Below are 12,665 nucleotides of genomic sequence, written 5' to 3' on the forward strand. Positions count from 1 at the left end.
GGCGTCACTGACCATATGGGGGCAGGCTGGGGACTCGCTCACCATGTTCTGTGCCGTCCACCTTCCTGGTGACTAGTACCGAGGGACAGGAGCTCTGTGGCCTCACAAGCTACCACTTACAGCTAGAACTGGGGGTACAGTGGGTGACGGTCAGGAGATCTGGGGGTGGGGCACGGGACTGCTGAGCCCAGCTTTCAGTAATGAGCAAACGCGGGGTGTTTGCGGATTACTCGCTCAGTCGCTGGGAGCTGGGGGTGGGGGTGTGTGTGTAATATGAACCTGGCTTCATATTAAGGGCAGCAGCTGGGGACACGTGCAACCGAGCTGTCCCCAGTGCGAGTCCCTAAGGCAGACAGAGGGTGGCTCTTACATTCATGGGGGGGCACCCCGAAATTCACAGAGACTGTGGGTGTGATCTGAGGAGGCTGGGGAGGAAGCGGAGGAGACAGACAGATAGACAGACCATTCAAATGGAGAGGTAGGGGAACTGAGCCCAGACGGACACGGGGCAAAGATCTACATAATGCTGCAGCCAACATTCACGGGGGTGGGGGGAGGGAGAGAACAGAACGAAACCAGAGGTTAGTCACCTGGCAGAGACACTCTGGGAGCACTGCTAGAGATCTCTGCCCCCGACAGGCAGCCCCCAGAGCCTGCCCGCTTCTCTCTGAAGGGGTATGCACCTCCCACCTCTGGGCAAAAGCTCTCGGCTCAGTGAGGACTTGGCCTCCCGTCTGGGGACTCTGCTCTGTGCTGGGGCGTCTTTTTGGGTGCTCCTGCCTGCACCCCAGATGCTCCCCCCAACTCCAGTCTGGAGGCTGAGCTAAATGCTCCTGCCTGACCCACAAGGCCTGGGGGGGGGGGGTCCTGTGGAAACTCTGCCCACCTTTCAGCTATCAGTCACTGGGCCTCAGAGAGATGTCAATCACAGACCTCAAAGCTGTCAATCATTGGGCCACAGAACTGTCCATCACTGGGTCTGAGCTTCCAGTCCCTGGCTGTCAGAGTTGCCAATCATTCGGCCTCAGAGCTGTCCATTGCTGAGCCTTAGCTGTCAGTCACTGGGTATCAGAGCTGTCAACCAAGGGCATTATAGCTGTCTGTCTTGGTGGCGGCAGACCATAAAGTCCAGTCAACTCAGTGAGCGGCCTTGTGGGCACTGCAGAGGGAGGGAAGCTGCAAAACCAGCAGAACAGATGCAAACATCTGCTTCCTGCAGAAACCCCCCCCAAAAAAAAATGACAGCTCCACTGGCACAGACTAGTGATCACAGCTGTCACTGTCCTGCCAGTGTGGAGGGGCACAGGGGACTGAGGCAGTGGGAAGGCAGCAACCCCCCCCCAGCTTAAACTGAGGGACCCTACAGGATGGGGGAATCACGGTGAATCAATGCTGACCAGAGAAGAAGCAAGGTCAAAGACCCAAGAACAGGGTCCCCATCTGCAGCCCAGGGACCCATAGTTGGGGGGGTGGGGTGGGAAGCAAGAGACGCTCCCAGCGGCTAAGGCCCTGGGCCCCCACTGCAGGCCTTATGCAGCCCCCCCATGGGAGGGGTCCTGAGTCTCCTTGTAGTCCCCCACCCCACCCCACCCCACCCCACCCCACGTGGTCCCCCGCCCACCTTGTCGTCCTGCGCGTCGGCCTGCAGGAGGCTGTGCTGCTGGATGGCCATGGGTGGGGGTAGTGGTACGGCGTCGGCGCCCTCCTCGCCCTCCTCCTCCCCGCAGCTTTGCATGCCCGAAGACGACGATTTGGACAATGTCCCACTGCTCAGGCCCTCATTCCGGCCACGCTGCAGGCAGATGGACAGAGGGACGGTCAGATTCTGGGCCGGGGTTGGGCTCCCGGGACAGGCTGTAGACACCAGGCCCGGGGGGGGGGGTCTCAAAGGCCCAGCTAGGACGGGACCCACCCCGAAGGGCGGAGGGCTCGCTTGCCGACCTCGCCTGGGGTTGTTTCATTATGACTTGCCGCTGGGGGTGTCACCGGGGCTTGGTGCCTACATGGTGAAGCCACCACTCCTGGCGGCTTGTCTCTCTCCCTTCCTTTCTCTCTTTACATGACAGGACAGAGAGAAATTGAAAGGGAGGAGATAGAGAGGGAGAGAAAGAGACAACTGCAGACCTGCTTCAGGCATTTCCCTGCAAGGGGGGAGCCAGGGGTCTTGAACCCGAGCCCTTGTACACAGCAAGGTGTGTGCTCAACCAGGTGCAGGACCACCCAGCTCACACACATATATAATGAACAACCCAGGACCTTATGTATTTTCCATACTGCCGAGTTGCCTGCCCCATCCAATTATTTCGATGGTGTGTGTGTGTGTGTGTGTGTGTGAGAGAGAGAGAGAGAGAGAGAGAGAGAGAGGAGAGAGAGAGAGATGGGGCACTGGAGAGAGGAGAGACACTATAGCCGTACTCCAACACCCATGGAGTTCCTCTGGTACTATCCATAGTGCCCCCAGGTGGTGCCAGGACCTGAAAGCAGGGCACTTTGGCGGCTGAGCCACTGGTCGCGACTTCCCTGCATTCCTGCCACCCAGCTCCCTTGTTTCCTAACGTGGGATTTTTTTTTTTTTCTGGCAGAGAGGAGTGCTTCTCTTTCTCTACATCTGAACAAGACAGCCTAAAGCAGTAATGCTCTGGGAATGCCACCCCCCCGAAGGGCACCCCCAAAACACAGCCAGATGATAAGAATGGCAGTCAGACTCATATCCCAGTGACTGCTCTTGTGAAAGATAAGCAGACCAATCAGCAGAAAACTTACATCTAAAATAAACGAGACAGTATCGATCTTACTGTCTTTGCCTTTCTAAGTCCATAAGGGGGCAGGGAAGTAATACATTTAAAACTACTGAGGAGCCCTCACAGATGTTTCTCATACTGCTGGCCCGGCTTGGGAATCACAAAAGGAATCCTGTTCCTTGTCATATATTCCTTGTCATGTTCCTTGTCCCTGCCCCCCCCCAGGAAACTAGAATTCTCAGCTGACAATGAGCCAGTGTCCACGACCTGGTCAGCAAAACACACCAGCTATGTGTTCCCCTTCACATAAGATTTCTTTCTTTCTTTCAAAGATTTTATTTATTCATGAGAAAGATAGGAGAGAAAGAAGCAAATGTCAGTCTAGTACATGTGCTGCCAGGGATTGAACCCAGAACTTCACGCTTGAGAATCCAATGCTTTATCCATTGTGCCACCTCCTGGACCACACCTTGACATAGATTTCTATGACAGAGAGAGAGAGAGAGAGAGAGAGAGAGAGAGAGAGAGAGGAAGAGAAACACACACCTAGCACTGCTCTGTCCTGTGTAATGCCTGGGACTGACTGAAGGCCTCAAATGTGCAAGGTGTGTGCTCTCCTGAGAACCCTCCCCAGATGCTCCAGTGGGTGTATTCTCTCTCTCTCTCTCTTTTTTTTTTTTGGCCTCTAGGGTTATCGCTGGGCTCAGTGCCTGTACTATAAATCCACTGTTCCTGGATGCCATTTTTCCCATTTTCGTTGCCCTTGTTCTTATTGTTATTGCTGTTGGATAGGACAGAGAAATGGAGAGAGGAGGGGAAGACAGAGAGGGGGGAGGAAGATAGACACCTGCAGACCTGCTTCACCGCCTATGAAGCGACTCCCCTGCAGGTGGGGAGCTGAGGGCTCAAACCAGGATCCTTACGCCAGTCCAAGGACTAAGTATCATGTGTGCTTAACCTACTGTGCTACCACCTGCCCCCCACCCAGTTTTTAACACACCAGCAGGACACAAACCCAGGGCCTCGTGCATATGGCTACATGCCCAGGAGGCCCCCCTGGCATTATTACTTTTTGTTGTATGTATTTAGAAAGGGGTGGGGGGAGGCAGACAGGTAGGGAGACAGCAGAGAGAGCGAGAGAGACACTACAGGCTGCTGCATCATCCACGGAGACCCCCATGCCGTCCACAGCGCACCCCTGCAGTGTCAGATTGGAACCCATGAACTCACACATGCTAAGGTGTGTGCTCTCCCTGCTGAGCCATCTCCAGGCTACTCAGCAGCTGGGTGTTCCTATGCAGGAGAAGATGCCAATATAAACAGGAAGGAGAAGTAACTAGGGATAGTGGACATGCCTCCCAGGGTGGTGGGGACCTCCCATTATGGGATCAGACCTCAGGGTGGCCCATGTCTTTGAACGTGGGGTGAAGGGGGGTGGGGGTGGTACAGGTAGTTATAATCCTCTACCATTTATTTATTTATTATTATTATTATCAGAGCAATCAAAGCTCGGCTTTGGTTTATGGTGGTGCAAGGGATTGAGCCTGGGATTTTGGGACTTCAGGTATGAGAGTCTCTTCACATAATCATTATGCTAGCTACCTTCATCTTCTGCTTTCTATCAAGGGTCATGGGTAAGATCGTGGGGTCTCTCCTCTTTCAGCACCACACACAGCACCTAGGGAGCCCCATGGGGGGTGAGCAGGGCTGTGGGGTCTCTCCTCTCTCAGCACCATGCACAGCACCCAGGGAGCCCCATGGAGGGTGGGCAGGGCTGTGGGGTCTCTCCTCTCTCAGCACCAGGCACAGCACCCAGGGAGCCCCATGGAGGGTGGGCAGGGCTGTGGGGTCTCCTGTCTCTCAGCACCATGCACAGCACCCAGGGAGCCCCATGGAGGGTGGGCAGGGCTGTGGGGTCTCTCCTCTCTCAGCACCAGGCACAGCACCCAGGGAGCCCGTGGAGGGTGGGCAGGGCTGTGGGATCTCTCCTCTCTCAGCAGCAGGCACAGCACCCAGGGAGCCCCATGGAGGGTGGGCAGGGCTGTGGGGTGTCTCCTCTCTCAGCAGCAGGCACAGCACCCAGGGAGCCCCATGGAGGGTGGGCAGGGCTGTGGGGTCTCCTGTCTCTCAGCACCAGGCACAGCACCCAGGGAGCCCCATGGAGGGTGGAGCAGGGCTATGGGGTCTCTCCTCTCTCAGCACCATGCACAGCACCCAGGGAGCCCCATGGAGGGAGGGGCAGGGCTGAGGTCTCTCCCTCTCTCTCAAAGTAAAGGCTTCAAAGCCCAGCTCAGGGCCACCCACCTCTTCCACGGTCTCGTCCTGCGGGGTGGCGGCGCTGTCATCCGAGTCCTTCTGGGAGCCGGCGTCCGCGCTCTTGCGCACCTCGCGGTTCTTCTTGTGCTTGTGCGCCAGCTTCTTGACGTGCCCGTCCGCCTTGCCGCTGCTCAGCCGCCGCACGGGGCTCGTCAGCCACTTGCGCAGGGTGTTGCCGGGGCGTTTGGGGCCCGGAGAGCTCTGAGCCCCCATCATGTGCGGCTGCAGGGACGCCACCGAGGCTGGAGGGCTGGCGTCGTTGCTGGACACGGACAGCGAGTCTGGGGGGAGACAAGGCGTGTGGGAAGGGGCCGTGGGCATCCCGTTAGGCGGTGGGGGGAGGGCACCCACCAACCTCCAGATCTCTGTCATGGGAGATCGGTGTGTGGCCTTCCCCACCCCCAAGTCTGCAGAAAGGACATGTCAGCAGCTGGGACACACAGATGTGGAGGGGACAGAGGTGGAGAAGGCCGTCCCCCGCTTCCGCGGTGAAAGCCGAGGTGGACCTGCGTGAAAGGGATCCTGCCAGAGAAAGGGTGAGGGTGACCTGCGCTCCGTGAGCAAGAGCCAAGCACAGTGGGTGAGCCAGGGTACATCTGACCCTGTCAGGCTCTGCAGCAAGAGAGTCTAGAGTCAAAGTCATGGATGTGGATGCCTGGTCATGCCACCCACCCATCCACCACCCTGTTTATCCATATACTTACCTACCTATCATCTACCTACCTGTCATCTGTCTATCTATCGTCCATCTGTCTGCCTTATCATCTGCCCTGCTTATCCATCCACCTATTCTGTCTATCATCCAGCTACCCTTCTACCTATTTATCTGATCTACTCACCTAGCAATCATCTGTCTATCCATCTATCAATTTATCTATCTCCATCATCCTATCTAAGATCTACCTAGTCACCTAACATCCATCTATCTATCTTTAAAAATAAACACAACAAAGTGGGGGGGTGAGAGGGAGAGGATGAAGAGGAAGTCTGGAACCCAGCCCGCCTATCCATCCTGTCTTGTCCATCTATCCGTCATCTGTCTAGCATCATCTCTAGCTGTCTCACCAACCATCTGTTCACCCATCATCTTGTCTGTCTGTCTGTCTGTCTTTCCACCCACCCAGCTCCACAGGCCTCCTGGACCACTTGGGCCGTGGCTTCTGCATTCTCAGGCCAAGTGCAGCGACTCCTGACGAATGGCAACCACTCCCGGCACAGAAACACCACAAGAGCCTCCGTCCAAAGGCAGAACAGCCGTCTAGGTGTGTTATGGTGGCGCGGGGGTGGGGTGGGGGTGAGGCAGCTCTGGATTGAGAGGGGGGAGGCCTGCTGGGTGGGAAACCAACTGGGAAGTAGAGTTGTCTTCTCACGGCTTTGAAGTCTTGGACACCCACTGGGATTAGTCCCGGGGTCCCAGGTGCAGACACCTGTGTCTGGATTCAGCTCAGTGTGCTGGCGGCCGCCCTGTCCCTAAGCAGCCTGGGACTTAATCCCTGGATGCTGTGACTGTGAGAGACAGAGAAGGTGGCAGTTCCCACCCTGCTCTGAGCCCCAGGCTGGGTGGAGGGACCGTCTAATTACCGTCCGGTGCCCCGCCCAGTGCAGACCTGCTGCGTGGAAGACATAATATGTGTAAACAGATGCCGGAACTCTTCCCTCGCTCACAGTCCTGTGTGTCTCGGAGGCAAACTGGGCTCCTGGCTCTGCCCCCCACCCCCACCTCTCTCTGTCCCACACCTGTGGCAGCACCTGGAGTGGGCAGGGCACTCCCTGGCCTGGGGGGATCCCAGCTGACAGTAAGTGCCTTGGAGGTGCTGCCTCGGGTGCTGACCGAGAGAGACAGAGACAACTCAGACAGAAGATGGAGCTTCCTCTAATGCTGTAGCACCTCCCACGTGGTGCTGGTGCTCGGATCTGGGCTGTATGTGGCAATGCAGGTGCCTTTCCCGGTCCATCATCTCTGGTGCCATGACCACCCACATCATCATCATAAGCACAATTGAATTACTGCTGTAAAGTTTTTATGGCCACCAAGGTTACATATCACCAAAGCTTGGTGCCTGTATGAAAAATACACGGCTCCTGACGGCCGTTTTCCTCTGATTTTTTTTTTTTCTTTTTGAGAATACAGACAGAGAAAAATTTGAGGAGACGGGGAAAGAAAGGGAGAGGCAGAGAGAGACATCTGGGCCGTGACCGAAACGTGGGACGTGGTGCAGAACACCAGCCCAGAGCCCCTTGGACCCTGAACCATATACAGGGCGGGTCAGGGTTTGCTTTCCAGGCTGACGGAGGAACATGGAGGAAGAGAGATGAGTTTCCCAGCCTTTCTTTATAAGGACGCCCCCTGGCCCCCCACCCCACCCCCACCCGGAGACCCCCAGAGCGGCCCAGCTCTACGAGGCCCCTAATGAAGACCACATGGGCTCTGGCGTGAGAAAACACACTCAGTGACTGAGGCCCCGGCCGGGAATTCACACGGGGGGGCGGGGGGGCGGGGGGGGGAGGGGGAAGGTGGACCCCATGGGAAAGAGATTGAGCAGATGGCGGCTCCATTTACAGCAGAGTCTGGGGAGATGGGCTTGGGTGGGAACACCCCCTCCATCTTTCTGTTCTTGGAGACTGGATGTGGGTGTCCACACCCCCCCACAGGCACACCCCCCCACAGACACACACACACCCAGACATATATCCCCACAGACACACACCCCCAGACACCCCTTCCCCACAGACACACATCCCCCACAGACACACACATGCAGACGCCTCCCCACTGTGCTGCAGTCAGTCAGTCACCGTGTGAAGGGAAGGCCTCTCCCTCTCATTGCTCCCCCTGTCCCCCAAACTTACAAGGAATCTGAGACACAGGCCTGCAACATTCACAAAAATCACTTCAACTCGCAAAGCCACCATTCTGAAACTTACTTATTTTTTTTTTGTGGAGCTGGGCCTTTATGCATATCTCTCACCACCCAGGGCTACTTTTTCACTCACGGGGGGCGGGGTGGGGGGTGGGAGGGGAGAGAGAAGAAAGAGAAAGAACACAGTATCAGACCCCCCCCTTGTGGTTGGAACCTGGGATAAGAGCTGGGTGAGCTTTCTCCCTGGGCCCAGCCTTCTGACTCACAGGGAGGGTCTCTGGATCTGGCTAGCACAAGTCTCAGTGCTTCTGAGCACAGGTTTCTGGAATCACCTTATTACTGTCTACGGCTGTTAATTTTAGAGAGAGACGGGAAAGGAGAGAGGGAGGAGGAGGGAGGGGGAGGGAGAGAGAGAGAGGTAGAAAGAGGTAGAGGTAGTTAAAAACACCACAGGATGGAAGCTTTCTTCAGCGTGTCGGGGCTGGGGCTCGAACCTGGACGATGCATCAGGCAAACCAGCACTCCATCTATGTGAGCCATTTCACTAGCTCTGAAAGCACCTTTTAATAACTTTCTGTTAACTAATTCGTTGCCACCAGGCTATTGCTGGGCCTCTGCACCTACATTATTGCATATTCCTGACAGACTAGCCTCCCCACCCGCTCTGCCTCCCAGAAGGAACATGAGAGACGGGGGTGGGGGTAGAGAAGAGAGACATCCGCTACTCATGAAACTCCCCTCCCCACCATCCCAAGCTTCCAGGTGGTGGCTGAGGTTTGAACCCAGGTCCTCACGCTTGGTAAGAGGTGGGTCTTACCAGATGAGCTGGCTATCTCCTGGCCCCTTTCTTTAATACTGTGCCTGGAAATAGAGCCAGGGCCTGGAGATGTAGGTGGGACACTCATATCCTCTAAAGTGTCATCAGAAAGAGACAAGAGACCCTCCCTGTCCCCCCCCCCCACTCTGGGAAACTTCCCCTTCCCCCACCACCACCCGGTGGGAGCAGGAGAGAGGACCGGCTCCAGGGCTGAAACCCTCGTGTGTGCCCCCTCCCCAATCCAACAGTGTAATGGAGGAAGGTATCTTGGTGTCTCCTATGCAGAGACAAGGAGAACGGAGAGAGAGTACTTCCCCAGTGGCGTCTCCCAGTCTCCGAGTCCTGATGCACCTCTGACTGAGACTCTTGCTTGTCTGGGTCGTTCCTGGGGAAGTGAGGGGCAGGGAGGGCTGGGAAGACCAGATTCACCCTCCTGGGATTAAACGGAGGCACGGTGGCTGTGGGAAGAGCACACATGCACATCCGTCTGAGCTCGCCCTCTGGGCTTCTCAAGCTGCCGGGGGACAGGGGTGCTGGGCAGACAAGTGTCTCTGATGGGGACACGCTGCTGAGCTGCTGAGGAAACGCTCATCTGGAGGACGAGATCTGGGGAGGGGCCTTACTCTCTGCAGAGAGTGTTCATGCTTTTGGTGAAAGCCGTCTGGCCACTGGTTAAAAATAGAAAAGAACAGTATCTCTCTGTCTGTCTGTCTCTCTCCCCACTTCATCTTGATTCTGGCTATCTCTAGCCAACAAATAAGTAAATGTTTATCATAAAACCACAGTTTTGGGGCCAGGTGGTGGCGCTCCTGGTTAAGCGCACACATCACAGCGCATAAGGACCCAGGTTCAAGCCCCTGGTTCCCACCTGCAAGGGGAAAGCTTCACGGGTGGTGAAGCAGGGCTGCAGATGTCTGTCTCTCCCTCACTATCTCCCCCCCCCCACTCCTCTCAGTTTCTCTGTCTCTAGCCAATAATAAATAAACAAAACTATTTTTTTTTAAAAAAAATCACAGTTTGAAAAAAAAAAGAAGGAAAGAAGGAAGGGAGGGAGGGAAGAAGGCCACTTTCAGGCCTTCTTTCTCAGAGTGGAAATCAAAGAGCTTTGGGTGTGTGTGGGTGGAGGCCGACCTGCAGACTTTCTAAGCTGAAGGGCCTACGGGGTCTGACTGACAAAGCCACCCTCCTCACCCCTGCCCGTGTGCAAACACCAACCATCCCACACAAAACGGTGGGCAGAACTCTCTGGAACGCGTGGTTCCAGCTCCCCCTGTGATAAGAGATATGGCCGGTTCTCATCAATTGAGACCAGATTTGCGAATGCCCACACAGGGCTGGTCTCTGGCTGAGCTTCTGGAAGGTTCCCAGGGCTGCCTGGAGACCCAACTGCCATCACACTGCGTAGGGGGGAGTAACCCCCCCACCTCCTGCCCTGGAATGTTCTGGGGGGGGGTGTCGCACCAGAAGCTTCTTGACTAATGAGTGCAACCCGAAGGTTGGCGGAAGCCGGGCTCTCCAGGGACAGGGCTATTCGTTCAGGGAGACTTACAGCTGCAGAGAGCAGGGGAAACAGACAGCCCCCTAGCCCGGCCCACTCCCAAACCACAGGGCAAATACATCATATTTCACAGGCCTCTGGGCCCCTGGGTTCAAGAGACAGGAGGTTGGGGCTGGTAAGGAATTTCCATCACGGTTCTGCTGCAGGGGACTCCTCTCCACACAGTCCCAAAGCTGCTCGGCCGATCAAGTGAAAGGTTCACTTGAGAATTTTTGCAAAAGATAGTGTGGGGGGGCAGGGGTGGGGTGGGTGTGGGTGTCGGAGCACTGCTCTGGCTTAGGGTGGTGTCAGGGACTGAACTTGGGCAGGCCAGCCTGTGTGAGGACTGGACTCTGGGCGTGAGCTCCCACCTTGGCCCATCTCACGACCCTTGAACTTGACACTGGAGTCTCCTGTTCACAGTTCTCTGGTCTCTTAGAAACCCTCCGCTCCACTCTCTCCCCCTTCCTCCCTCCCCCCTCCTCTCTCCCAGAGTACCACACAACCATGCCACCAACCAGAGAGCACAGACAAAGTGACCTGGTGCCTATGACCTCAGGGCAGGACTCTCCACAGGTGGGGTGGGGGACAGGGCACTCTGCTGGGGACGGGGGACAGCCTTCTCCAAGCAGAGGGGAGCCGCTTGGAGACAAGAGGCCAAGGACAGAGAGATGGTCTCTGTCGTCATAATAATCCCAGTCATTCTCCTCCGTAAAGGCCCCTTCTTTACTTGGGGGAGGGCAGTACTCCCCACAGCGAAGGTTCTAAGCGATAAAGGGGTATGTGTGTGTGTGGGGTATTGTGTCTCAGAAGGTCCCAGCAGCAGCCCCTCCCTCAGCCCTGAGGAGCACTCCTGCCTGTGCCCACTGCCATTTCTGCCCCTGGAAACTCTTCCCAGCCTTGCATGTGAGAAGGTGGGCAGCAGCTCGAACGAGCACCAGCGAGACCCTGGGTCTGAGCCCTGGCACCACCTGACAGTATCACAGGCAGCACAGGGGGAGCTCCATGGATGGTGCTGGGCTGAATTCTGCACTCTCTGTCTCTGTTCTTGTTCTTCAACCTCTAAAAAAGAAAACTCAAAAAACAGAGTAGTGAGGCCACTAGGCAGTGAGTGTCACACACCTGCGAGGTCTTGGGTTCATTTTCTGGTGCTGCATGAACAAAAGTAGCACCAAGTGACGCGTTTGTCGGTCTTAGAGAGACTAGAAGGGCGTGTCTAAATCTGATCAGATTCTGAGTGCCACTGGTTTTTCGGATGCTCCGTTTGTGAACTTCATTATTGTTGTTATTACACTACAGTGAACCCATAGCTGCAGGCAGCTGTTTTGGGGGGAGATCCACTTGGCTTCAGCTTGTCCAGTGCCACGTGGGAGCCAGGAACATCTGGAGCCCCCTGCCCCCTCCCACCAGTTCCAGGGAGATGGGAAAGCAGGATGGAGAGTCCCCGTGGGTTTCTGAGCTGCCCCCGCTCCTGCCCTGAGCACCTGGACAGAGTCATAAATCCTGGGTCCCCCTGGAGCCGTCGAGGAAGGCATCTGCTCAGACAGCACATTCCAGAGAGGGGGCCCTGGCTGGGGGTGGGGGGGGTTTCTCCCCAGGGCAGAACAAGGGAGGAAGGGTCACTGATCAAACTCCAAAACACTAAAGAAAGAGATGCGAGAGGGAGAGAGAGAGAGAGAGGGCGGTGGGGGAGAGGGAGACAACAGAGTCCTGCTCAGCTCTGGCAGATGGTGGGGCTGGGAGCTGAACCTGGGGGTCTGAGGCACACAAGTCCTGCACTCTTAATGCTGAGCTCTCTCCTCCGCCCTCACCCTGCACCTGAACAAATGAAAGACTTAAAGTGGCTTTGCTTTCTGGCTGGAGACAGTTATGAACCCAGCGTGGAAACTTCCCACGGGCTCGAACCTGGGGCACTACCCAATGGAGTGGGCGGCGGAGCCTTTCATTCAGTACTGCAGGAGTGGTGGCTGAGGGGCATCTGGATTAGCACCGTGTAAGAGGCTTGACTCTCTCATATTTTATCATTTCAGAAAAACGACAACAACAACAACAACAAAACAGCACTCCAGGGCCGGGTGGTGGTGCACCGGGTTGAACACATACATCACCATGTGCAAGAACCCGTGTTTGAGCCCCCTGCTCCCCACCTGCTGGATGGAAGCTCCCTCTCTCTCTTATCTAGTAAGATAAATTAAACAAAACAAAAAAAAAAAGGAGAAATGGCTGCTGGGAGGGGTGGATTCTCTCCTCCTCTCTACTCAAAATCTATCAAATAAATAAAATATTAAAGAGACAGAGAGATACATGCAGCATAGTTTCACCCCTGGTGAAGCTTCTCCCCCTCAAACCCCCAGCGGGCGGGGACTGGGGGGCTTGAACCTGGGTCCTTGCCA

At 55.9% G+C, this 12,665-nt stretch overlaps 1 protein-coding gene across 1 annotated transcript in view; it reads right to left on the minus strand.

The window, feature by feature from the left end:
- Positions 1 to 12,665, minus strand: part of TRIO (trio Rho guanine nucleotide exchange factor) — a 232,244-nt gene that overhangs the window by 42,305 nt on the left and 177,274 nt on the right. The window contains exons 36-37 of the mRNA XM_060191927.1: positions 5,046 to 5,338; positions 1,622 to 1,792 (exon numbers count right to left, since the gene is read on the minus strand). Coding sequence (XP_060047910.1) covers positions 1,622 to 1,792; positions 5,046 to 5,338 — 464 coding nt within the window. The remainder of the gene's footprint in view (positions 1 to 1,621; positions 1,793 to 5,045; positions 5,339 to 12,665) is intronic.

The sequence above is a fragment of the Erinaceus europaeus genome, chromosome 5, assembly GCF_950295315.1.
Source record: "Erinaceus europaeus chromosome 5, mEriEur2.1, whole genome shotgun sequence".
In the NCBI taxonomy this organism is placed as follows: Eukaryota; Metazoa; Chordata; class Mammalia; order Eulipotyphla; family Erinaceidae; genus Erinaceus; species Erinaceus europaeus.